The 27,595-nt window shown below is 45.4% G+C and overlaps 1 protein-coding gene across 1 annotated transcript; it reads right to left on the bottom strand.

The window, feature by feature from the left end:
• On the bottom strand, nucleotides 1-26,373 carry LOC311111096 (protein transport protein Sec31A-like). The gene is made up of 25 exons (XM_084189096.1): nucleotides 26,280-26,373; nucleotides 24,945-25,059; nucleotides 24,390-24,513; nucleotides 24,079-24,274; nucleotides 23,789-23,884; nucleotides 23,158-23,298; nucleotides 19,629-19,771; nucleotides 18,679-18,778; nucleotides 18,321-18,482; nucleotides 17,768-17,920; nucleotides 17,233-17,466; nucleotides 16,449-16,616; nucleotides 16,046-16,181; nucleotides 15,640-15,818; nucleotides 14,582-14,708; nucleotides 14,013-14,158; nucleotides 13,638-13,811; nucleotides 13,014-13,175; nucleotides 12,301-12,664; nucleotides 11,497-11,871; nucleotides 10,415-10,470; nucleotides 9,879-10,037; nucleotides 8,131-8,250; nucleotides 7,896-7,967; nucleotides 1-1,794 (listed from the first exon to the last, which is right to left on the bottom strand). Exons 2-25 carry the CDS (start codon nucleotides 25,021-25,023, stop codon nucleotides 1,615-1,617), a joined length of 3,846 nt encoding a protein of 1,281 aa, XP_084045222.1. The 5' UTR covers nucleotides 25,024-25,059; nucleotides 26,280-26,373; the 3' UTR covers nucleotides 1-1,614.
• Nucleotides 26,374-27,595: the final 1,222 nt, after the last annotated feature.

Raw genomic sequence — 27,595 nt, 5'->3', positions numbered from 1 at the left:
AATATTTCAAGAGATTTATTCATGGGTTTCTTTGCCATAAATCATATTTCAGTCGATAACTAACATGTTCTTCAATCGGCATGAAATGTCAAGTATAACCACACCAGAGCTGTTTAGAGTGGTGTGGGTATTACCGTTTATACACAACAGAAGCCAGGACATTTTAAACAGGGTGAAAAGTCAACAATCAGGACAGTCATTTAGCAGACGCTCTTATCCAGAGCGACTTGCAGTTGGTGAGCGCATACATTATTATTATTATTCATACTGGCCCCCCGTGGGAATCGAACACACAACCCTGGCGTTGCAAACGCCATGCTCTACCAACTGAGCTACATCCCTGCCGGCCATTCCCTCCCCTACCCTGGACGACGCTGGGCCATGGGTCTCCCGGTCGCGACCGGCTACGACAGAGTCTGGATTCGAACCAGGATCTCTAGCGGTACAGCTAGCGCTGCGATGCAGTGCCTTAAACCACTGCGCCACTCGGGAGCCTCAAACAGTATCTCAATCACACAAGCTAGCTGGCAGCAGTGGGCCGCTCTATATCGATTACAACATAGACTGAATATAATAAAAATCCAGCAACTTGACAAGTATCATTAAATTACATTCTGTTGTTGCATAGCTCTGGTCCAGGGCAGGTGCTGACACAGCTCAGCTTCAGCAAGCCTCACGTAACACCCTGGATCAGAGCTAGTTGTTGCAGTGCTTTGGCCTGACAACGTAACAAACTAGGAGAGATGGCACAATGGTAAGTAGAACACACTGGTAAGTCAGTGAAATGTTTTTAATTCATTCACTTTTCCTAACCATTCTAAAAATCAGCTGGATGTGTGGTTTGTTAAGGAAAGATGAGGTAGGAAGGTGGACAATACAACCTTTCTCTCTCCATCAAAGTCTTCCCCTAGTTGGATGTGTTACCATGATTAGAACTACTGACAGCCAAATAATCCAAGCACACATTGTTCCGAGACATTGTGCATATTTCTCCACTCTCAAAGATATAACATTTTAATAATCCTCATATATTACTTATATATTTAACATCAGCTATCTTTCCCTCAAAAGCAAAAGGACTCTACTTTTTAAATAATATTGGGTGTTTTGCTGTTGATAAACACCACAGTAACAATAACTGGTCTTCTCAGAGAGAAAGAGAATACTTCTCATCATCAGCCAAGTCAGAAACCTTTCAATGAGTCAGCGAATACCACAACATCTGCAATAATGTTTTTATCAAAGCACATTTCAACAGCTGAAAAAGAAATAATATATATAACATTATGATCCATTCATATGATAACACTGAAGTCTGGTTGTTTTGTCTTGGTGTGTTTTGGAGTGCGTCCCAAATGGCACCCTATTCTCTTTATAGTGCACTACTTTTGACAAGAGCCCACAGGGCCCTCATAGAGCCCACAGGGCCCTCAGAGCCTACAGAGCTCTTATAGAGCCCACATAGAGCCCACAGGGCCCTCATAGAGCCCACAGGGCCCTCAGAGCCCACAGGGCTCATTGGGCCCTTATAGAGCCCACAGGGTCTGGTCAAAAGCAGTGCATTATAGGAAATAAGGTTCATTCTAGACGCTAGCCTTGGTGTGAGATCAGCGGTCAGACGGCCAGCTTGTTGGCGATGGTCATGACCACTTTGAGGATGGGCATGAAGGCTTGGATCTCGCTGAAGTTGCTGCTGGTGACCACAGCAGTGTGGACCTCTAGGCCACGCGGGTAGTTCTGGACAGACACACAGCGGCTGATCTCATGTAAACCACCCAGGATGTTGGTAGACAGCTACAGGATGACGGGAAAATTTAAGTTACTGTAGGCATGTAAAAACTTTCTTTACAATATTTTATGCACGTGGACTACCTTGACTGGGTCTGTTATGTAGTGGACTACCTAGACTGGGTCTGTTCTGTAGTGGACTACCTTGACTGGGTCTGTTATGTAGTGGACTACCGAGACTGGGTCTGTTCTGTAGTGGACTACCTAGACTGGGTCTGTTCTGTAGTGGACTACCTTGACTGGGTCTGTTATGTAGTGGACTACCTAGACTGGGTCTGTTATGTAGTGGACTACCTAGACTGGGTCTGTTCTGTAGTGGACTACCTTGACTGGGTCTGTTCTGTAGTGGACTACCTTGACTGGGTCTGTTCTGTAGTGGACTACCTTGACTGGATCTGTTATGTAGTGGACTACCTTGACTGGGTCTGTTAGTGGACTACTTAGACTGGGTCTGTTCTGTAGTGGACTACCTTGACTGGGTCTGTTAGTGGACTACCTTGACTGGGTCTGTTAGTGGACTACTTAGACTGGGTCTGTTCTGTAGTGGACTACCTAGACTGGGTCTGTTAGTGGACTACCTAGACTGGGTCTGTTAGTGGACTACCTTGACTGGGTCTGTTATGTAGTGGACTACCTAGACTGGGTCTGTTAGTGGACTACCTAGACTGGGTCTGTTAGTGGACTACCTTGACTGGATCTGTTATGTAGTGGACTACCTAGACTGGGTCTGTTATGTAGTGGACTACCTAGACTGGGTCTGTTATGTAGTGGACTACCTAGACTGGGTCTGTTATGTAGTGGACTACCTAGACTGGGTCTGTTCTGTAGTGGACTACCTAGACTGGATCTGTTATGTAGTGGACTACCTAGACTGGGTCTGTTATGTAGTGGACTACCTAGACTGGGTCTGTTCTGTAGTGGACTACCTTGACTGGGTCTGTTCTGTAGTGGACTACCTAGACTGGGTCTGTTATGTAGTGGACTACCTTGACTGGGTCTGTTCTGTAGTGGACTACCTAGACTGGGTCTGTTATGTAGTGGACTACCTTGACTGGGTCTGTTCTGTAGTGGACTACCTTGACTGGGTCTGTTATGTAGTGGACTACCTAGACTGGATCTGTTATGTAGTGGACTACCTAGACTGGATCTGTTATGTAGTGGACTACCTAGACTGGGTCTGTTATGTAGTGGACTACCTAGACTGGGTCTGTTAGTGGACTACCTAGACTGGGTCTGTTAGTGGACTACCTAGACTGGGTCTGTTATGTAGTGGACTACCTAGACTGGGTCTGTTATGTAGTGGACTACCTAGACTGGGTCTGTTATGTAGTGGACTACCTAGACTGGGTCTGTTCTGTAGTGGACTACCTAGACTGGGTCTGTTCTGTAGTGGACTACCTTGACTGGGTCTGTTAGTGGACTACCTAGACTGGGTCTGTTATGTAGTGGACTACCTAGACTGGGTCTGTTCTGTAGTGGACTACCTAGACTGGGTCTGTTATGTAGTGGACTACCTAGACTGGGTCTGTTATGTAGTGGACTACCTAGACTGGGTCTGTTAGTGGACTACCTTGACTGGGTCTGTTCTGTAGTGGACTACCTAGACTGGGTCTGTTATGTAGTGGACTACCTAGACTGGGTCTGTTAGTGGACTACCTTGACTGGGTCTGTTCTGTAGTGGACTACCTAGACTGGGTCTGTTATGTAGTGGACTACCTAGACTGGGTCTGTTATGTAGTGGACTACCTAGACTGGGTCTGTTATGTAGTGGACTACCTTGACTGGGTCTGTTCTGTAGTGGACTACCTAGACTGGGTCTGTTCTGTAGTGGACTACCTAGACTGGGTCTGTTATGTAGTGGACTACCTTGACTGGGTCTGTTAGTGGACTACCTAGACTGGGTCTGTTATGTAGTGGACTACCTAGACTGGGTCTGTTAGTGGACTACCTAGACTGGGTCTGTTAGTGGACTACCTAGACTGGGTCTGTTATGTAGTGGACTACCTAGACTGGGTCTGTTAGTGGACTACCTAGACTGGGTCTGTTAGTGGACTACCTAGACTGGGTCTGTTATGTAGTGGACTACCTAGACTGGGTCTGTTAGTGGACTACCTAGACTGGGTCTGTTCTGTAGTGGACTACCTAGACTGGGTCTGTTAGTGGACTACCTAGACTGGGTCTGTTAGTGGACTACCTAGACTGGGTCTGTTATGTAGTGGACTACCTTGACTGGGTCTGTTAGTGGACTACCTAGACTGGGTCTGTTAGTGGACTACCTAGACTGGGTCTGTTCTGTAGTGGACTACCTAGACTGGGTCTGTTCTGTAGTGGACTACCTTGACTGGGTCTGTTATGTAGTGGACTACCTTGACTGGGTCTGTTCTGTAGTGGACTACCTAGACTGGGTCTGTTATGTAGTGGACTACCTAGACTGGGTCTGTTATGTAGTGGACTACCTTGACTGGGTCTGTTCTGTAGTGGACTACCTAGACTGGGTCTGTTATGTAGTGGACTACCTTGACTGGGTCTGTTCTGTAGTGGACTACCTAGACTGGGTCTGTTATGTAGTGGACTACCTTGACTGGGTCTGTTCTGTAGTGGACTACCTAGACTGGGTCTGTTATGTAGTGGACTACCTAGACTGGGTCTGTTATGTAGTGGACTACCTTGACTGGGTCTGTTCTGTAGTGGACTACCTTGACTGGGTCTGTTCTGTAGTGGACTACCTTGACTGGGTCTGTTAGTGGACTACTTAGACTGGGTCTGTTCTGTAGTGGACTACCTTGACTGGGTCTGTTAGTGGACTACCTTGACTGGGTCTGTTAGTGGACTACTTAGACTGGGTCTGTTCTGTAGTGGACTACCTAGACTGGGTCTGTTCTGTAGTGGACTACCTTGACTGGGTCTGTTAGTGGACTACCTAGACTGGGTCTGTTCTGTAGTGGACTACCTTGACTGGGTCTGTTCTGTAGTGGACTACCTTGACTGGGTCTGTTAGTGGACTACCTTGACTGGGTCTGTTAGTGGACTACCTAGACTGGGTCTGTTCTGTAGTGGACTACCTAGACTGGGTCTGTTATGTAGTGGACTACCGAGACTGGGTCTGTTCTGTAGTGGACTACCTTGACTGGGTCTGTTCTGTAGTGGACTACCTTGACTGGGTCTGTTCTGTAGTGGACTACCTAGACTGGGTCTGTTCTGTAGTGGACTACCTTGACTGGGTCTGTTAGTGGACTACCTAGACTGGGTCTGTTCTGTAGTGGACTACCTTGACTGGGTCTGTTCTGTAGTGGACTACCTTGACTGGGTCTGTTAGTGGACTACCTTGACTGGGTCTGTTAGTGGACTACCTAGACTGGGTCTGTTCTGTAGTGGACTACCTAGACTGGGTCTGTTATGTAGTGGACTACCGAGACTGGGTCTGTTCTGTAGTGGACTACCTTGACTGGGTCTGTTCTGTAGTGGACTACCTTGACTGGGTCTGTTATGTAGTGGACTACCTTGACTGGATCTGTTATGTAGTGGACTACCTTGACTGGGTCTGTTCTGTAGTGGACTACCTTGACTGGGTCTGTTCTGTAGTGGACTACCTTGACTGGGTCTGTTAGTGGACTACCTTGACTGGGTCTGTTCTGTAGTGGACTACCTTGACTGGGTCTGTTCTGTAGTGGACTACCTTGACTGGGTCTGTTATGTAGTGGACTACCTTGACTGGGTCTGTTCTGTAGTGGACTACCTTGACTGGGTCTGTTCTGTAGTGGACTACCTAGACTGGGTCTGTTATGTAGTGGACTACCTAGACTGGGTCTGTTATGTAGTGGACTACCTTGACTGGGTCTGTTCTGTAGTGGACTACCTTGACTGGGTCTGTTCTGTAGTGGACTACCTTGACTGGGTCTGTTAGTGGACTACTTAGACTGGGTCTGTTCTGTAGTGGACTACCTTGACTGGGTCTGTTAGTGGACTACCTTGACTGGGTCTGTTAGTGGACTACTTAGACTGGGTCTGTTCTGTAGTGGACTACCTTGACTGGGTCTGTTCTGTAGTGGACTACCTTGACTGGGTCTGTTCTGTAGTGGACTACCTTGACTGGGTCTGTTAGTGGACTACTTAGACTGGGTCTGTTCTGTAGTGGACTACCTAGACTGGGTCTGTTCTGTAGTGGACTACCTTGACTGGGTCTGTTAGTGGACTACCTAGACTGGGTCTGTTCTGTAGTGGACTACCTTGACTGGGTCTGTTATGTAGTGGACTACCTTGACTGGGTCTGTTCTGTAGTGGACTACCTTGACTGGGTCTGTTCTGTAGTGGACTACCTAGACTGGATCTGTTATGTAGTGGACTACCTTGACTGGGTCTGTTATGTAGTGGACTACCTAGACTGGATCTGTTATGTAGTGGACTACCTAGACTGGGTCTGTTAGTGGACTATCTAGACTGGGTCTGTTATGTAGTGGACTACCTAGACTGGGTCTGTTATGTAGTGGACTACCTAGACTGGGTCTGTTCTGTAATGGACTACCTAGACTGGGTCTGTTCTGTAATGGACTACCTAGACTGGGTCTGTTAGTGGACTACCTAGACTGGGTCTGTTAGTGGACTACCTAGACTGGGTCTGTTAGTGGACTACCTAGACTGGGTCTGTTCTGTAGTGGACTACCTAGACTGGGTCTGTTAGTGGACTACCTAGACTGGGTCTGTTAGTGGACTACCTAGACTGGGTCTGTTAGTGGACTACCTAGACTGGGTCTGTTATGTAGTGGACTACCTAGACTGGGTCTGTTAGTGGACTACCTTGACTGGGTCTGTTATGTAGTGGACTACCTAGACTGGGTCTGTTATGTAGTGGACTACCTTGACTGGGTCTGTTCTGTAGTGGACTACCTTGACTGGGTCTGTTCTGTAGTGGACTACCTAGACTGGGTCTGTTCTGTAGTGGACTACCTTGACTGGGTCTGTTCTGTAATGGACTACCTTGACTGGGTCTGTTAGTGGACTACCTTGACTGGGTCTGTTCTGTAGTGGACTACCTAGACTGGGTCTGTTCTGTAGTGGACTACCTTGACTGGGTCAGTTAGTGGACTACCTAGACTGGGTCTGTTATGTAGTGGACTACCTTGACTGGGTCTGTTCTGTAGTGGACTACCTTGACTGGGTCTGTTAGTGGACTACCTAGACTGGGTCTGTTATGTAGTGGACTACCTAGACTGGGTCTGTTATGTAGTGGACTACCTAGACTGGGTCTGTTATGTAGTGGACTACCTAGACTGGGTCTGTTATGTAGTGGACTACCTAGACTGGGTCTGTTATGTAGTGGACTACCTAGACTGGGTCTGTTATGTAGTGGACTACCTAGACTGGGTCTGTTATGTAGTGGACTACCTAGACTGGGTCTGTTATGTAGTGGACTACCTTGACAGGGTTAGAATGAGAACTAACTGACATCATGGTACAGGGGTCGCGTTAATGCAGAATTCTGTGATTTTCACGCAGAAAAATTAAATAAAACGCATAAGAAATATCTTGTTGCGTTTTGTAAAGACAGATGTAAAATGCTTCTTATTGTAATTTCTGCTCGGCATCAGACTAATTTTGTGCTTCAGTTGCACTTCTCCACTTGGATGAAATTTCATGAACAGGCATTCTATCAGTAGATAGCGCTCTGACTGATGTGGAGCTACTAAAGACTTTTTACGGTAAAATGCAAGATTAACTTCAAGCAAAACATTGGGAAATGTAGCTGGCTACATTCTTCCTATGATAAACATTCGAAATATGATGGCCATGCATCGATTTTGCAAAATATACCTTGCCTTTTCATTGTAAGCTCATTTACTTGTGTGGCTGCCAGCCAAATAGCGTTGCACTTCTGTTGTCATCTGATGAAAATGAAGCCAATTTCTGCTGAATGTGTTGCACTAATGTATTTTCTGTGAAGGAAAACTATAGTTGCACGTCCCTGATCACTCTATTGAAGCAAAAAAAAACGTTGACTTTCAATGTAAAATGCAGGTGAAATGGTTTTTTGAAGGTCTGCGTCTTGAAAAAGCAGATTTCTGAACTCTAAGGCGACCCCCGGTGGTAAACTATCTGCTACATGTTCTCACCGTTTGCTCTCTCAGCTTGTCATACAGGTACCCAAGGCGTTTCGATGCATCGTCAAGTTTTCTTTTTGTTTGCTGAGAAAATAACACATAGAATATTAGATGTCAGACTACAACAGGAGCACATACAGAACGGCTCTGTGTGTAAGACTTACCGCTTCTTATGCAGATAGATGGGTAGAAATCCTGGCTTTTGAATATACAAGACCTGATACTACTGTCCTGTGTAAAGACTTACTGGATCTTGTGCGGCTAGCTGGCAGCGTTGAACCAGGCTGTCGAAGGTCTGTTTGAGGACCATGTGCTCTGCAGGAATCTCTCTCTGCTCCACCCTCTCAGCCGGCAGCGCCTGGAGGAGCTGAAGGGACCCACAGGGGTTAGAGATCTGCCCATCTATAGATATTTCTATGAGCCCACAGGGGTTAGAGATCTGCCCATCTATAGATATTTCTATGAGCCCACAGGGGTTAGAGATCTGCCCATCTATAGATATTTCTATGAGCCCACAGGGGTTAGAGATCTGCCCATCTATAGATATTTCTATGAGCCCACAGGGGTTAGAGATCTGCCCACCTATAGATATTTATATGAGCCCACAGGGGTTAGAGATCTGCCTATCTATATATATTTCTATGAGCCCACAGGGGTTAGAGATCTGCCTATCTATAGATATTTCTATGAGCCCACAGGGGTTAGAGATCTGCCCATCTATAGATATTTCTATGAGCCCACAGGGGTTAGAGATCTGCCCATCTATAGATATTTCTATGAGCCCACAGGGGTTAGAGATCTGCCCATGTATATATAGATATATATTTATAGGAGCCTGCCAGAGCCTATTATGAGGGAATAGGAGTTAAGAACTATATGTTATGTTTCAGGTCTCTCTTGAATTTTGCATACAGATGTTAGTTAACCTCAATCCCACCCTTTTCCTTAAGCAGAGCGAATGGAGACTTGAGTCTGGCAGCCTGATTTTAGGGGTTAGTGGTCACCCTGCCAGGCCTTTAATAAGCAAGTAAATGGCAGCCTGACTTTAGGGGTTAGTGGGCAGCCTGCCAGGCCTTTAATAAGCAAGTAAATGGCAGCCTGACTTTAGGGGTTAGTGGGCAGCCTGCCAGGCCTTTAATAAGCAAGTAAATGGCAGCCTGACTTTAGGGGTTAGTGGTCACCCTGCCAGGCCTTTAATAAGCAAGTAAATGGCAGCCTGACTTTAGGGGTTAGTGGTCACCCTGCCAGGCCTTTAATAAGCAAGTAAATGGCAGCCTGACTTTAGGGGTTAGTGGTCACCCTGCCAGGCCTTTAATAAGCAAGTAAATGGCAGCCTGACTTTAGGGGTTAGTGGGCAGCCTGCCAGGCCTTTAATAAGCAAGTAAATGGCAGCCTGACTTTAGGGGTTAGTGGTCACCCTGCCAGGCCTTTAATAAGCAAGTAAATGGCAGCCTGACTTTAGGGGTTAGTGGTCACCCTGCCAGGCCTTTAATAAGCAAGTAAATGGCAGCCTGACTTTAGGGGTTAGTGGTCACCCTGCCAGGCCTTTAATAAGCAAGTAAATGGCAGCCTGACTTTAGGGGTTAGAGGTCACCCTGCCAGGCCTTTAATAAGCAAGTAAATGGCAGCCTGACTTTAGGGGTTAGTGGTCACCCTGCCAGGCCTTTAATAAGCAAGTAAATGGCAGCCTGACTTTAGGGGTTAGAGGTCACCCTGCCAGGCCTTTAATAAGCAAGTAAATGGCAGCCTGACTTTAGGGGTTAGTGGTCAGCCTGCCAGGCCTTTATTAAGAAAGTAAATGGGAGATGAGAACTAGAGAAGACTGATACTTTCAGGTCTCTCTTGATGTTTCAGATCCATATTGAATTGTGCCAGTTAGTACTGGGTTAGGTTGGCACTAGTCTCATGCTACCAGACATCACACTGTATTCTGGCTCCAGAACTGGGCATGGAGAAACATAGAAAGGCTGGGGTCGAGACTAGGTTGTCACTGACCTGTACGCTGGGCTCCTGAGGGGCCCCTGGGGGGAACTGCTGGGTGCGACTGGTGTCGTGGCCCTGCTGTCCTTGGGGCTGAAGAGGGCCCTCCATGGGAAAACCCCCCATAACAGGGGCGGTGATGGGAGCAGGAGGAGTGTAGTTCTCTGGGACACCCTGAGGCACAGACAGAACACAGATTCACACACTACCAGGTTAATTACAGACAACAACAAAACCATTCACCTTATACTGGTTAACATATAGCTAAGATCTTAAATGTGTGTTTAAACATGTGTAAGTATTGAAATACCAAAAGATACAGTCTACAACATCTGGGGAACATATTCACTGAATACTGGTTCTCATAGAACTAAGATGGTTAAAGCATGTTTAAGCCTCTGTAGCTATTAACATTTCCAAGATGGTCTACTGGTCCTGGACTGGGTCGGTTCCTAATTGGAACTGGTCCGGATTTCTCCAGTCTGAGCTAGTCCATGTTGTCAGAGAGGATAGGGAACCCGGTGTGAAGGTAATTCATCCAGAGGAGTTACCTTTTTCTTCCTGGGACCCCCTCGTACTGCAGGTGGGTCATTCCAGCCGTCTTGTCCTATAGATAGTGAAATAGGAATAGTCAGCCACAAGAACACTTCTGAACCCAGACAGCAGCCAAAGCCAAGAGCCTATATAGACCTGGGGATCCATGGAGTTAAATGGAAAGGTCTGTGACATTAAGATGAGCAGGGTTATTTCGCAAAATTAGTCTTAAAAGCGCTTTCAACTCAAAAAAAAAAAGAAGGTATTTCCACTAGAGCAGCAACAAACAGGTGACTTCAACAGGTAGCAGGCCATGGCCAGGCAGCATCAAAGTGCAGTTAGATTGGACACACGGACTGTCAATAATAACACATTATTGTTGTTGCATTATCTTCACTACTTGGCATAGCCTAATACTGTGGTAATGGATATTTTTAGCATTCAAATATCATCAACTTAAAAACACCAGATACTTTGGTATTAAATGAGGTATTATGTTTACATGTAATATAATCACCAGCATGGATTCTTTCACTACATCGTTACAATGGTTTGTTATAAACCCTAGACCGGCTCTACGTGTCCCTGTACAATCATGTGACGGCACAAGCAAACACCTTTCAGTAACACGCTCTTATCCCACCACATCCAAACCTAGCCCTGTCTCTCACTCTCACTATCACCTGCATCATCGTCAACAAGGGGAGGACTCAGCCAAGGGAAGTACCCTGAAAGTTAAACAAGGGGGGGACAGCTCAATCAAAAGCATGTATCAATTAACATTACAACATGTGGTAATTCACTTCTCCAATCTCACTACACACGTTTTAGTATTTATAAAAAGAGACAAGTGTCATACAATCATCTATTTCTGACTACCATTCCTTCTTTAAGCATAAATTAATAAAGATTATTTAAGATGTATTGGCTCATAACAGAAAAACAGTGGTGTTACACGTCAATACCTACGTCCCAAATTGCACCCCATTCCCCTTTATAGTGCACTACTGACCAATGAGCCCAGGTCAAAAGTAGTGCACTATATAAGGAAAATGAGAGTATTTGGGATTCAACCCATCAATTGCATCATGGTCAGTACCTGTAGGAGGAGGAGCAACCGAGGGAGCAGAGAAGGACTTGACGGCTGGGGCTCCAGGACCTCCTTGTGGGTACCCAGGTCCCATGGGTGGGTATGGGCCAGAGGGGGGACCTGCAGGTGGGCCCTGGCTGTGAAGGTGAGACCCCCCTGGTGGGTACATGCCGACGGGGGCCCCAGGCTGCTGGTAGCTCGGTGGCATGGGGCCTGAGGGGAGCGAGGTTGGGGTGAAGCCTGATGGAGGAAGCCCTGGGCTGGGCATGGTGGGGAGGCCGCCAGGGGGGTGTCCAGACAGGCTGGAGCCTGGCATAGTGGGTCCTGGAGCGAAGGCAGAGAGTCCTGCACACATGGGCTGTTGTGGCTGGAGTGGAGAGAACCCTGAGTTGACAGGAGACAGAAATGTTACATCAAGACCAATCTGGAGTAGACAGAGTAGCACCGGGTTCAGCAGGGCCCGCCTTGTAAATTACCTTCAGATAGAAATATATTACGTAGAACAAACCAGTTTCAAGTTTTAATGTAACGTACACAAGTACAGTGCAATGCCTTTCTTGCAAGCTCCAAACCCAACAATGCAGTAATCAATATCAATGTAGTTCTAAAAAATAAGGTAGAACAAAAACAAAGGATATAAGATAAGAAGAACAAGATAAATAATAATAATAATAATAATAATAATAATATAATATAATAATAAGCCATTTAGCAGACAGATAAAGTAAAGTAAACACACTATATACACAAGGTCAGTTCCAGATCCAACGTCTGACTACTGAACACGGTCCTGGACTGAGGGTGAGAGCCTACCTGGGGCAGCGGCAGGATGCTGGGGGTAGGCTGGCCGTATCCCTGTCCGTGGCAGACCACTAGGTGGAGGACCATGGGAGGAGGGTGGCAGACCACTAGGTGGAGGACCATGGGAGGAGGGTGGCAGACCACTAGCTGGAGGACCATGGGAGGAGGGTGGCAGCCCACTAGCTGGAGGACCATGGGAGGAGGGTGGCAGACCACTAGGCGGAGGACCATGGGAGGAGGGTGGCAGACCACCATATGAAGGAGGAGGTGGTCCTCTGGAGTGAGCAGTAACAGCTTGCGGAGTGAACACTGTAGTCATAGGAGGCTGAGGCTGGCCAACCACTGGCATCACAGGAAGAGGAGGCTGGTGGGGCCCCTGGAGAGAAACATCATCATTTATACCCAGTCTGCGTCTGAAAGACCACCCTATTCCCTATATAGAGGACCACTTCAAAAGTAGAGCGCTACGCAGAGACAGAAACATACATGAAATCATAACAACGTCCTAAAGCCTGCTGACTTTTCACAACATGTACTCTAGCAACTGCTATGATATCATGGACACTTCAAGTGGAGATTACGTTCATCAATGTATAAATCAATGGAAATAAGTCTGTTTACTTGATTGTGTTTTATAATCCTCAAATCATTTTTATTGTGTATTGTTGCACTCTCATGGCTGAGGCAAAAATGTGTCAAACAACAAGCATTGATTCCTAAAATACCGGCGTCAGTGTTGTCTGTGCTGGTGGTTGTGCTGGGGAGGGGGCAGGGTGGCCCCCCGTCACACTGACTATGTTGTAGGGGAACGGTGGGGGCTGTTGGCCCCCTGCTGCTCCCTCAGCCTGGGCGTGGAACAGCCGGTCTCTCATCATCATGATGGAAGCCTGCAGGGACACACAGCACAGAACAAAACCCTTACCTCAGTTATAATAGCACTTTAAATCTTAGTTAGCCAGCTAACTTGCCTTAATATTATGAAATAACATATCTTTTTTTTTTTTTTTTTTTTAAGATAAGCTTGAAATGGGCATGGTCTAATTGACTCAACAACCAAGAACACATGGAAGTTTAGCTTTTTAAAATCAGTAGTAATTTCTGGTTGTTTATCGAAGTAAGCTGTCTAACTCATTGATCCTGCTTTGTAGTACATCCCTCTGGAGTACCAGATGGGAGGGAAATTAACTTTCTGGACAACAACATTAGTTCCATACGTAGTACATATTACATGCAGGTCTGAACACAATCCAGGAGAGAGAAAACATGCGGGCGTCTTCGAAGCGTAATGACATGATGAAATATTTCCTTGTTGATAAGGGAATCTGAAGAGTAGTGTGGGTTGTGCTTACCTGGTCTGAGGCGTCTGGCAGGTAGGACATTGCTGTAACCAGGCTGCCCTGTGAGGCCAGGAGACCAGCATAGTGAGTCAGCTTGTCAGCCAGGACAGGACTCTGTAGCGCCACCTCACCGCTCCTCAGACGCTCAATAGACTTACGCAGGACCATCACCTTCTCCACCAAGTCCTGGCAGTCAATCACACAGACGGCATAATGTTACTACCCGGTTCCTACGATGTCATTACAGACAGTATCTGGTTGGAAGGAATGCAACAAAATTGGCCAGTTATCGGATCACATCATCATGTTATAGCACGAGGGTTCACTTGGAAACATGACTTCCATGGTTAAATAAAGGACAAATATATAGATAAAACTATTTATTACCTCTAGAACCAGAGGAGAGGAGCAGTCCCTCTGCAGGGCCCAGCATTCCACTAGTTTCTCAATGTTCCCAGAGCAGATGTAACAGAGACATGCCTGCAGACAGCGTTTCTCTGTCCCCTCACCCTCCAGACGTGACCCCAGGGTGTCTACAGTACCAGGAGAGGGAGAGCGAGGGAGAGAGGGAGGGAGGGGGAAGAGAAGGAGAGGTTAGATAGCAGATGTAACAGAGACATGCCTGCAGACAGCGTCTCTCTGTCCCGTCACCCTCCAGACGCGACCCCAGGGTCTCTAGCAGTCAGGGTAAGAAACAGAATCAGACAATACCAACCATACAACAGATATAGTCATGACAAACGCTACATAGCATAGAGATCAGTTCCAGTCCTACCAGGAGAAAGGGGGGTGGGGTTTAGGAATAGGAAGGAGAAGAGCCAATCAGGAACAATCAGGCCTCTCTTGTGAAATAGATTTTTTAGTCACTGCATAAATAAGTGCTGAAATTAAGGTAAAAAGCAAGTCGGAGTTTACTGATTCCTTTGCTACAATCCTCAACATCTTGGTGTCCTTACCACACAGATGAGCAAACTCTTTGGGGTGAGCGTAGGTTAGGAGAGCAGCGAGAGCCTCCTTCCAGTTATCCAACTCACAGCTCTGCACGATGTCTCCCCAGTTCTGGGTCACCACGGATGAGATCAGCTGAGGAGAGATGGAAAGTAGACTTAACATGTTGTAGACTTAACATGTTGTAGACTTAACATGTTGTAGACTTAACATGTTGTAGACTTAACATGTTGTAGACTTAACATGTTGTAGACTTAACATGTTGTAGACTTAACATGTTGTAGACTTAACATGTTGTAGACTTAACATGTTGTATTTATTGACGTTGACTCAGTTGATATAAAATAACTATATTCTGAACTAAACTAAACTTTGCTAGCTAGTAATCAAGTCATACAAATATAATATAATCAGATAGCCCTGAGGGTATGTCCCAACTGGGCCCTGGTCAAAGGTAGTGCACTAGACAGGGAATAGGGTGCCATTTGAGACATAGTTTAAAAGTCCCCTGTCTGACCACGGAGATGCTTGTCCAGGTATGTCCCCTGTCTTACCATGGAGATGCTTGTCCAGGTATGTCCCCTGTCTTACCATAGAGATGCTTGTCCAGGTATGTCCCCTGTCTTACCATGGAGATGCTGTTCCTCTGCTTGTCCAGGTATGTCCCCTGTCTTACCATGGAGATGCTTGTCCAGGTATGTCCCCTGTCTTACCATGGAGATGCTTGTCCAGGTATGTCCCCTGTCTTACCATGGAGATGCTGTTCCTCTGCTTGTCCAGGTATGTCCCCTGTCTTACCATGGAGATGCTTGTCCAGGTATGTCCCGTCTTACCATGGAGATGCTTGTCCAGGTATGTCCCCTGTCTTACCATGGAGATGCTGTTCCTCTGCTTGTCCAGGTATGTCCCCTGTCTTACCATGGAGATGCTTGTCCAGGTATGTCCCCTGTCTTACCATGGAGATGCTTGTCCAGGTATGTCCCCTGTCTTACCATGGAGATGCTTGTCCAGGTATGTCCCCTGTCTTACCATGGAGATGCTTGTCCAGGTACGTCCCCTGTCTTACCATGGAGATGCTGTTCCTCTGCTTGTCCAGGTATGTCTGCTGGGTCTTCTGCAGTAGCTCCTCTCCTCCACTGATAGCCAGCAGGATGGCCTCAGCGTAGCGCCCGTCGTACAGACACAGATCCACCGCTCCCTCAAAGTTACCCACCAGCAGAGCCTGGCTGATCAGACCGTCTGCATCTGCAACAACAGAGGCATAAACCACTGAATGAGATACAGAGAGTGACATTCATACAAAGGGCCAGTTACCAGGACACAGCTTCATATTAAAGGCTAATCCTGGACTAAAAAAGGTTTTACATTGAACATGCTGTTTTTTTTTTTATCTGTGTCCGGGAAACCAGTCCATACTGTTTAGATTTCACAGGAAGAGAGAGCTGTGATACTGAACAGAAGGCAAGCAGTACCTGCTGAGACAGGGATTTGGAAGCTGATCTTCTCCTTGTCCTGTGGTTGTGGTGGGATGTGACTGAAAAAGTCTGAGGGGGAGGATGAACCAGGGGTCTTGGTGGAGTCGACTGCATCACCGGACTCTTCTGACCTCTGGAAAAACAAACAAGAACAATTCACTTTGATGGAAGGTTGGTGCTGGTAATATACATGTTATCTGTAAACACTAAAGGGGACATTTTAACAGAGTCATCTGACAGGATTCATTTTGTTATGAAAAGAGACCACACATCACTTCTGATACTCGTCACTGCCCTCTGGTGGACTGTGGAAGAAATGCAGTCTAGACTAGAATTAGGAGTACTATGAAGAGAATGGACTATGTAGCAGGGCTATGTAGAGTCATGTTCCTGGTCTGACCTGAGTAGAGAGAAGCTGTATCTTCTCAGCCAGATCGTTGGCATCCACTCCATGTCCGTTAGGCTGCAGGTTCTTCCCCAAGCAGGTGGATATCTTTCTCTCCAACTCCTCTTTGCTGAAACCCAGAAGTCTCAGGAATTTGACCCGGGCTTCGTCTTCAAAGTTGACCTGCAAACGTCAGGAGGTGGATAACATCACAAACATAAAAACAGCCCTTGCAGAACTTGTGTTCATCATTGACAATATATTGGTCATGGCTGTTTCTTTCCAAATCCATCGTAAAGAGAAGTCTACTGTTCATGCAACGCGTCATCTCCAGAGGTGTTCTGTGAGTCCTACTACTGTTCAGTGTGAAGGATACGCCGGACCACAGATGTCACAGATAACTGTACTCTTTTAATCACAACGTTATCTGAACAATGGGGGGAGGGGGGGGGGGGGACGTAAACGTACCCCAGGGTCAAACAATGTAACATTATGGGGACAGTGTGAGATTTCAGCAATGAAACCCCTTTTCTACTTACCCAGAGTCATATGATCTCACGGATACCATTTTTGTCTCTGCATGCAGTTTTGAAGGAAGTTAAAAAGGTAGTTTCGAGAGCCATTGCTAACTAACGTTAGTGCAATGACTGGAAGTCTACTGGAACTGTTAGCATGCTAAAATGGTATCCATGAGTTCATCTGACCCTTGGTAAGTAGAAAAGTTGCTTAATTGCCAAAATCTCCCATTATCCCTTTAAAATGAACCTTTCATGCCACTGTTAAGTGTCATAACACCTACCAGGAGAAACCTCCATATGTCCTGTTCAGAGTCTGTTGGGGCCTTGTGGATCTTGGCCTGGCAGTAGTCTGACAAGGAGCCGGACTGCAGAGCAGCCTGCAGCTCTCTGGAGCGCTGGAGGAACTCTGTTTCCGTGGTGACCTGGCTCACAAACACCTGCCTGGGGACAGGGACGGGCTGTGGGCTCTGGACTGGAGGCTTAGGGCTCCCAAATGTGATCAGCTTCCCACCAAACTACAAGGAGAAGAGATGGGGGGGGGGAAATGTAGTATTACCATGATGCAGTTATAATACATTGTAAGACTTGTCACGAGCACGTTTGGCCCCTTTATAAGTAGAGCGTCACCGAAGAGTAACTCTTTACGTCATGACTAAGAATACACATTAACCGTGAGTTTCCTCCATAATCCACAGGTTCTCATGCCTTACTGCTTAAACATATTGGGGTTCCTCACAATAGGCATTTACTTACGTCATTTACCTTCAGAAATACAAAAAATTGACATACAAAAATATATAAGTACATTGCACTTACAGCGAATGAGGCTCCTACGGGCCTGCGCACCCACTTGGGGGGCTTCTTCAGCGGAGCGACGAGGGTGGTCTGAGGGGTGGGTTGGGGAACCTGCAGAGGGGGCAGCACCTGGCCCGTCCCAAACGGATCCATGGTGTCAAAGGACGAGGAGATCTGTGGGAAAGTACCACACATGGACTGCATTCCAATCTAAATAATATTTAAAGGTAAGATAGATGAGCAGAGCTCTTTAATGAGGGGGGATCTACAGCCATGTCCTACCATTATAGCAGCAGTAGCAACCACATTTAAAGCTAGGCTACACACCAGACTCTGCCAAAATGTTAAGACAATCAAATCGCATCTATTCCATACATAGTGCACTACTTTTGGCCCCTGGTCAAAAGTAGTGCACTAGATAGGAAATAGGGAGCCTTTGACATTTTAGTCATTCAGCAGACACTCTTATACACAGCGACTTAGTGGCAGCCCTGGATTGTGGGTGTTTTCCTTTAGACAGTAAATAGACATGGCCAGTGGATGTAGAGCTGTAACACAGATGGAGACTCTCTACCTGATCAGCCCTTCTCTGCTGCTGGGCCTCCAGGCTTCCTCCCATCACGCTGTAGACACTGATCCACCCGTCAAACGAGGCTGCCGACAGCAGCCCTGGGTTCCTGGGGCACCACTGGATGTCAAAGCACCACTGGTTGGTTGTTGGTAACTCATAGATCACCTAGAGAGACGGGAGAGAGATTGGATCACCATAACAATGTGAGACGATTTAGAAAAGATCTAGAGACAGATCACCTGGACACCAGAGGCATGTGAAGAAGCCCTGGGCAGGGAAAGACGGCGGAACTTTGTTTGTGGAGGCCATATACACCACATGGTGTGATGAGGCCTTTCAAACAGATCAGAAAACCAGGTACCTCTCCAGTGTTTGGATTCCAGCAGAGGATCCTGTTATCTTTAGCACTACTGAGCAACAGCTCTGGGTCTGCTTGGCTCCACGCTATGGACAGAAGTCCCCTGAGGAGGAAAAACATGAAGCCATCATCACCTACAGTCAAGGTTTTTTCTCTTTGAACTTCAACTATGAAAACACAACAACAGCCTAGCTATAAAATCTAATTGTACTTTATTAATCCCCAAAAGGGAAATGTGACTGCGCCACCTAATACATACAACACCAACAAAAACACAACAAATGACATTCAGACAATTACAGCAGCACATCACCAATGCATTAGAAAAGAAAGAAACGTTGGATTATGTGTGGAGATTACTATTGTTACATTTACATTTACGTCATTTAGCAGACACTCTTATCCAGAGCCACTTACAAATTGGTGCATAGATATTACTGAAACATTAAGCATTTAGCTGCACCTGCCATAACAGAGACCATATCACCATCATACATAACAGCTCCATGTAAACCATATCACCATCATACAGCTCCATGTAAACCATATCACCATCATACAGCTCCATGTAAACCATATCACCATCATACATTACAGCTCCATGTAAACCATATCACCATCATACATAACAGCTCCATGTAAACCATATCACCATCATACATTACAGCTCCATGTAAACCATATCACCATCATACATAACAGCTCCATGTAAACCATATCACCATCATACATTACAGCTCCATGTAAACCATATCACCATCATACATAACAGCTCCATGTAAACCATATCACCATCATACATTACAGCTCCATGTAAACCATATCACCATCATACATTACAGCTCCATGTAAACCATATCACCATCATACATTACAGCTCCATGTAAACCATATCACCATCATACATAACAGCTCCATGTAAACCCATGTGGCATAATGTCCAAAAGGCTCACCTTGTGTGGTTCTCCAGGACTTTGAGAGGGGACGTGGCGAAGCGCAGGTCCCACATCTGAATAACTGGCATGCGGTCATCTTCGGAGGCCAGGACCAACTGTGTGGCCACCTCAGGGTGCCAGAGCATCCCTGAACAGTGCATCTACAACACAAACCAACACCACATCAGACACACTACAATCGTAGAGAGATAGATATCGTCAGAAGCTCTTCAACCCACATAATATATGTCATCTAGCAGATGCTTTCATCCAAAGCGACTTCCATTACAGTGAGTTGCATTACAGTAACAGTGAGTTGCATTACAGTAACAGTGAGTTGCATTACAGTAACAGTGAGTTGCATTACAGTAACAGTGAGTTGCATTACAGTAACAGTGAGTTGCATTACAGTAACAGTGAGTTGCATTACAGTAACAGTGAGTGCACATAGGCCTATGGGTTTTGTGTATGTGATCTCTGCAGGAATTGAACTCACAACCTCTGACCAACAGTTACACAGGACCACACAACCATACAGGTTGAGATACCAGAATAGACACTCAACACACCATGTCCTGTAGTGTTGTCACGATACCAGAACTTTGACTTCGATACCGATACCAGGTTGAGTATCACGATACTCCATACCAAAACGATACCACGGCAACAAAAAATAAGCCGTATTAGCCAAAGTCACAGAATGGCACTTGATCCAGACAGATCTTTTGAGTTCAATATCTTTGCATTTGAAATGTTAAGAGTTTTTAATGTATGCATTAATTAATCAATTTGACTTTGTTTTTTTACAGATCTAACTACATAACGGTAATCATTTATTTAAATGGTAAATCTTTATTGATAAACTGGGTAAATCAAGGTGTAGCCTAGGCCTATCCACAATACAGGAGAATGCATATTCAATAGGAGTGTGCAAATGCATTGCGTTATTGAGCTTGTTTTGGTTGATTTCATGGGGCTACAGATGAAAAACGATCTGTTTCCATTCAAGACATATTTTATTGTACTGATCAACAACATTTGCATAGAAGAAGCAATCTCTTCTTTTATAAAAGTGTGCGCTGTCTCTTTAAGACCAATGACCTCATTCACACATACAGCTCCAGGCTTGGGCAAAGATGATCTCGACTGGTGAGAGACAAGGGAGATGAATTGAATGAATAACGTTTTTGGTGACAATCAGCTTTGAAATCAGCAATATTTAGCGTTATGGTTTGCATATTAATCACAAACAAGGTACTAGGTAGTGAATGTATGTTAGTTTCAGCAGTAAGCTAGCAAGGACAGTTAGCTTCCAGCTTTGTAGGCTACCGGTATCTTCTTGCATTGTAGTCACTAATCTACTGTCCTCACCCTGTTGCTGTGGTCACTAATCTACTGTCCTCACCCTATTGCTGTGGTCACTAATCTACTGTCCTCACCCTGTTGCTGTGGTCACTAATCTACTGTCCTCACCCTGTTGCTGTGGTCACTAATATACTGTCCTCACCCTGTTGCTGTAGTCACTAATCTACTGTCCTCACCCTGTTGCTGTGGTCACTAATCTACTGTCCTCACCCTGTTGCTGTAGTCACTAATCTACTGTCCTCACCCTGTTGCTGTGGTCACTAATCTACTGTCCTCACCCTGTTGCTGTGGTCACTAATCTACTGTCCACACCCTGTTGCTGTGGTCACTAATCTACTGTCCTCACCCTGTTGCTGTGGTCACTAATCTACTGTCCTCACCCTGTTGCTGTGGTCACTAATCTACTGTCCTCACCCTGTTGCTGTGGTCACTAATCTACTGTCCTCACCCTGTTGCTGTGGTCACTAATCTACTGTCCGCACCCTGTTGCTGTGGTCACTAATCTACTGTCCGCACCCTGTTGCTGTGGTCACTAATCTACTGTCCTCACCCTGTTGCTGTGGTCACTAATCTACTGTCCTCACCCTGTTGCTGTGGTCACTAATCTACTGTCCTCGCCCTGTTGCTGTGGTCACTAATCTACTGTCCTCGCCCTGTTGCTGTGGTCACTAATCTACTGTCCTCGCCCTGTTGCTGTGGTCACTAATCTACTGTCCTCGCCCTGTTGCTGTGGTCACTAATCTACTGTCCTCGCCCTGTTGCTGTGGTCACTAATCTACTGTCCTCACCCTGTTGCTGTGGTCACTAATCTACTGTCCTCGCCCTGTTGCTGTGGTCACTAATCTACTGTCCTCGCCCTGTTGCTGTGGTCACTAATCTACTGTCCTCGCCCTGTTGCTGTGGTCACTAATCTACTGTCCTCGCCCTGTTGCTGTGGTCACTAATCTACTGTCCTCGCCCTGTTGCTGTGGTCACTAATCTACTGTCCTCGCCCTGTTGCTGTGGTCACTAATCTACTGTCCTCGCCCTGTTGCTGTGGTCACTAATCTACTGTCCGCACCCTGTTGCTGTGGTCACTAATCTACTGTCCTCACCCTGTTGCTGTGGTCACTAATCTACTGTCCTCACCCTGTTGCTGTGGTCACTAATCTACTGTCCACACCCTGTTGCTGTGGTCACTAATCTACTGTCCTCACCCTGTTGCTGTGGTCACTAATCTACTGTCCTCACCCTGTTGCTGTGGTCACTAATCTACTGTCCTCACCCTGTTGCTGTGGTCACTAATCTACTGTCCTCACCCTGTTGCTGTGGTCACTAATCTACTGTCCGCACCCTGTTGCTGTGGTCACTAATCTACTGTCCGCACCCTGTTGCTGTGGTCACTAATCTACTGTCCTCACCCTGTTGCTGTGGTCACTAATCTACTGTCCTCACCCTGTTGCTGTGGTCACTAATCTACTGTCCTCGCCCTGTTGCTGTGGTCACTAATCTACTGTCCTCGCCCTGTTGCTGTGGTCACTAATCTACTGTCCTCGCCCTGTTGCTGTGGTCACTAATCTACTGTCCTCGCCCTGTTGCTGTGGTCACTAATCTACTGTCCTCACCCTGTTGCTGTGGTCACTAATCTACTGTCCTCGCCCTGTTGCTGTGGTCACTAATCTACTGTCCTCGCCCTGTTGCTGTGGTCACTAATCTACTGTCCGCACCCTGTTGCTGTGGTCACTAATCTACTGTCCTCACCCTGTTGCTGTGGTCACTAATCTACTGTCCTCACCCTGTTGCTGTGGTCACTAATCTACTGTCCTCACCCTGTTGCTGTGGTCACTAATCTACTGTCCTCACCCTGTTGCTGTGGTCACTAATCTACTGTCCTCACCCTGTTGCTGTGGTCACTAATCTACTGTCCTCACCCTGTTGCTGTGGTCACTAATCTACTGTCCTCACCCTGTTGCTGTGGTCACTAATCTACTGTCCTCACCCTGTTGCTGTGGTCACTAATCTACTGTCCTCACCCTGTTGCTGTGGTCACTAATCTACTGTACATACCCTGTTGCTGTGGTCACTAATCTACTGTCCTCACCCTGTTGCTGTAGTCACTAATCTACTGTCCTCACCCTGTTGCTGTAGTCACTAATCTACTGTACATACCCTGTTGCTGTAGTCACTAATCTACTGTACATACCCTGTTGCTGTGGTCACTAATCTTGATGATGGGCTCGTTCTTCCTCAGGTCCCAGACCACTGCTTTCCCACTGGGGTTGGCAGAGGCCAGGATGTGTTGGACCTGTTGGTTCCAGGACACGACACTGATATCTTCAGGAGGCTAGGTGGATGGGGAGAGGAGGAGCAACATTGTTATAAATATAGATATTCCTCTAGGAATTACTGATTGGAGAATATCCCGGCACACATTTTAGACATTAACAAAAAAAAGTGTTATTACACATCAAAAAGCAAAGCCAAAAATACCCAACACTGCCACACTGTGGAAGACTATCATCATAGAAATGCACACGCTATTTCTTTAGAGACTTCAGTAATCTCTTGATAGGGGGAAGTTTCAGGTTATTCAACATTCCCACCAGCCCACACATGTTAAAGCCACCACACACCAGACACTAACCACACGCTGGCTTTCACTCTTACCTCACAAAGCTACAAAGAGGGAAACATGGAGAAAACTGTTCAAAATGAAATTAAGACTCATTACAGGGATTTAATCATCTGGAATACCCACCATTTTGATTTTGAGAAGAAATACTATGGAAATACAAATACAGTGGAATGGAACAAACTACCCCAAAATACATTACCTGTGACTTTGTCCCAGGTGTCATTGGATTGCTGAAATTGTTCAGATCCCAGATGTAGATCTCTGAATCGTTTGCCCCTGACGCCAACAGATTACTCTGAAAAAAGCACATTCAAATGAGCAAAAAATACATGTGGGGAATATGATACTGTACAGAACATTGTATTGAACATATTCTTTAAGTGTTCATATTAAAACCTTAATTTAATGTAATTTAGTAGCTATTTTAATTGCATGCCAAACTACAAGTGAGAATTGGCCAAAGACTTGACTCGCTGCTCCCATTATTACCTGAAAGGGGTTGAAGTCTAGTGCTCTGACAGGCCCAGTGTGTTTGTCAGACTGTCCTATTATTGCCTCTGCCCCTGATGTTACGATGGCTTCTGGGCTGTACACCGTTACCATGCCATTATCACTGCCTCCAATCAGTCTCCCTCCCAAACCGTCTTCTCCTGCTCCAAAGTTTACCCACACCAGACTATGCAGCCTAGGGGACAGAATGGTTGAATCATATGTATTGATACAATAACATATGAACTTGATGACTCGTATGTAGTATTGGGTTAGCAGCTACTTCTCCCTGGCTCATTTTGTTGCTTTACCTGTTAGAAGTAGGTAGGGACCCCTTGAGTTTCATGTCCAGGGAAGGATCGGCAAAATCCACCTGGAATATTTCCAGGGCGGCAGCGGTGTTGAATGACGCGTCCAACTGCTGCGCTGATGTGCCTGTTAGTCAACAAAAACAATAAGACCAAGAATGAAATCCCATAAATCACAAGACCTCAAGAGTATGTTATTCGGCATTAAAAGTGAAGCCTGTTATCATTGGTTACATCACTCCTGTGTTAGCAGCCTGCTCCCAAATCTGTTTATGCGCGCTTGCCAAGTTAGGCAAGTTGGCAAGATAGCATAAACAGATCTGGGAGGCTACTGGCAAGACTGCGTAAACATCTGGAACCATCTACTGTATAAGTGCATGACAGGCCTGATACACAAAACGTTCTACCCTACCTAAGGTCAGGTAGAAGGGTTAGGGTTAGTGCAGGACAGGTATGGACAGGCCTGATACAGGTAACATTTGTGCCCTACCTAAGGTCAGGTAGAAGGGTTAGGGTTAGTGCAGGACAGGTCTGATACAGGTAACATTTGTGCCCTACCTAAGGCCAGGCAGATAGGGTGGTGGGGGGCAGGACTCCATGCTGGATGAGCCGTCCTCTGGATCTCTTTCAGCCTCATCTTCCTCTATTGGGCTAGGATGCCTCTATCAAAGTCCTAAAGAATGGAAAACAAGCACTTTTAATGATGTTTCAATACTAGGGTGCATTCAGTTTGGTTCAACGTTTGCTACATTGTGTGACGGTTACTACTGAATGACATGTTTCCCCCAAAACGGTGCGCACCATTCTTCAACAGCTTTTGAGGTATGTTCACTCCCGTTTGGTGGGTGTGCCCTGATCAATATGGGTGTGACACATTGAGATATATATTGACCAGTGTGACCATTTGTAGCTAATTGCACCATAGACAATAGCCCTCTGAGCCACCATAATCACACTGTTCTTCAAATGGTCGTTCAGCACAGTACCGTTTCCATTGAATGAAACGTTGAACATAACCAAAACATTTCGAAAATGAACAGTTTTGCCATACTGAACACACCCCTGACGTTATGACCCCTGGAGTGTATTAATTATGCCGATTCTGTTGCAAAACGTTTCGTCTGTAATACAACCGTTTACTCTGAACGGAAAGAGTTTTGCAACGAAAACGAGTTTCTATTGGACAAATTAAGGTAGGTCGCTCTCTCCGTTTGGTTCTTCAACGGTAAACGGTTTCCGTTGTAAGACGTAATGAATACACCCCAGGTAGACCCATTGCATTGGGCAGTAATGGATGTCTTATGGGGCTAGACAATTTCTAAACACTATGAGCTAGCTACATAAAAATATATTAAAAAGTTAATCGTTTCTGAATAATCAAACAAAATATATTGTAGGGCGTTAGCTAGCTAAGACACGTGTAGGGATGGTTAATCACCTGACACATTATTTACTAACGTTAGAAGAATCAATTTCAAGCACGTCTCATGAATCACCAACACGAGAAGCGAGCGTACCGTTAGCTAGATAGCTACTGCTGGGTGATGAGAAAACTTTAGCAAGCTAGCTAACATTCGTCATTTGGTTACCTAGCAACACACATCTGCTAACGGCTTTTCTTCGCCGTAATGTATATATTCTAGAATGTTAGCTAGATAGCTAGTAGTTCAACCAACATTACCTAAACCATCCCAGTTTCTTTAGCTAGCTAGGCTAGTTACCGCTACGTGTCATTGGCTGCTGTTAGAGCTACTGCTAGCTTGACAGCTAAATCGTGCAGACGTGTCGTTCAGTTTATACGTCTAGCAAGCTAGCTAAATGCTAGAATACTTGTATTCTAACACTATATTGTTAGTACCCCCATATCGGCGTATAAAAATATATAATACTTACGTCGGAATTAATTATAATAAATCTTTCTAGCTACAAATGATGAAGAAATCCACCGGGCACTCCCAACGTAATCATGGATATGTTATCCTCTTCTACGGTGGCCGACATGGTATCAAACACCACCGCGGTCAGTATCCTGATTTAACATGCAGCTGTGTGTAGCAATATTTTCAGTTCAGCAAAGATTGTCTCGCCTCTCCGTATGTCTTCTGCTGTATCTGTACTGGGCTTGGTTGATGAAAGTACTGAATAAATATGTATACTTTTTTCAAAACAGTATGGTAATTTAGCTGAAGAAAAATGTTGTGACTTGCTTCAACCAGCCAAATTTGCAGTGACTTCAGAAATTATTCATACCCCTTGTCCACATTTTGTTGTGTTATAGCTTGAATTCAAAATTGATTAAATATATGTTTTCCTCAACCATCAACACACAATACCCATAATGAAAACAAAGTGAAAACATGTTTTTAGACATTTTTGTCAATGTATTGAAAATGAAATACAGAAATATCTCATTTCAAATCAAATCAAATCACATTTTATTTGTCACATGCGCCGAATACAACAGGTGTAAACCTTACAGTGAAATGCTTACTTACCTTAACCAACAATGCAGTTCAAGAAAGAGTTAAGAAAATGTTTACTAAATAAAATAACTAAAAAAACAAAATAAAAGTAACACAATAAAATAACAATAACGAGGCTATATACAGGGGGTACCGGTACCGAGTCAATGTGCAGGGGTACAGATTAGTGGAGGCAATTTGTACATGTAGGCAGGGGTAAAGTGACTATACATAGATAATAGACAGCGGGTAGCAGCAGCGTAAAAACAAATGGAGGGGGGGGGGGGGGGGGGGGGGGGGGGTCCATGTAAATAGTCTGGGTGGCTATCTGAACCAGGTTTCCCTCTAGGATTTTGCCTGTGCTTAGCTCCATTCTATTTAGCTCTAACTCATTTTTAAAATATATATACAGCTGCGGAAAAAATTAAGAGACCACTGCAAAATTATCAGTTTCTCTGGTTTTACTATTTATAGGTATGTGTTTGGGTAAAAATAACATTTTTGTTTTATTCTATAATCTACTGACAACATTTCTCCCAAATTCCAAATAAGAATATTGTCATTTAGAGCATTTATTTGCAGAAAATGACAACTGGTCAAAATAACCAAAAAGATGCAGTGTTGTCAGACCTCAAATAATGCAAAGAAAATAAGTTCATGTTCAACACAATAGTAATGTTTTAACTTAGGAAGAGTTCAGAAATCAATATTTGGTGGAATAACCTGATTTTCAATCACAGCTTTCAT

This window comes from Coregonus lavaretus, assembly GCF_964263955.1.
Source record: "Coregonus lavaretus genome assembly, contig: SUPER_36_unloc_1, whole genome shotgun sequence".
Lineage (NCBI taxonomy): Eukaryota > Metazoa > Chordata > Actinopteri > Salmoniformes > Salmonidae > Coregonus > Coregonus lavaretus.
Note: the sequence above shows the minus strand (reverse complement) of the source record. Positions and strands in the feature narration are given on the sequence as shown.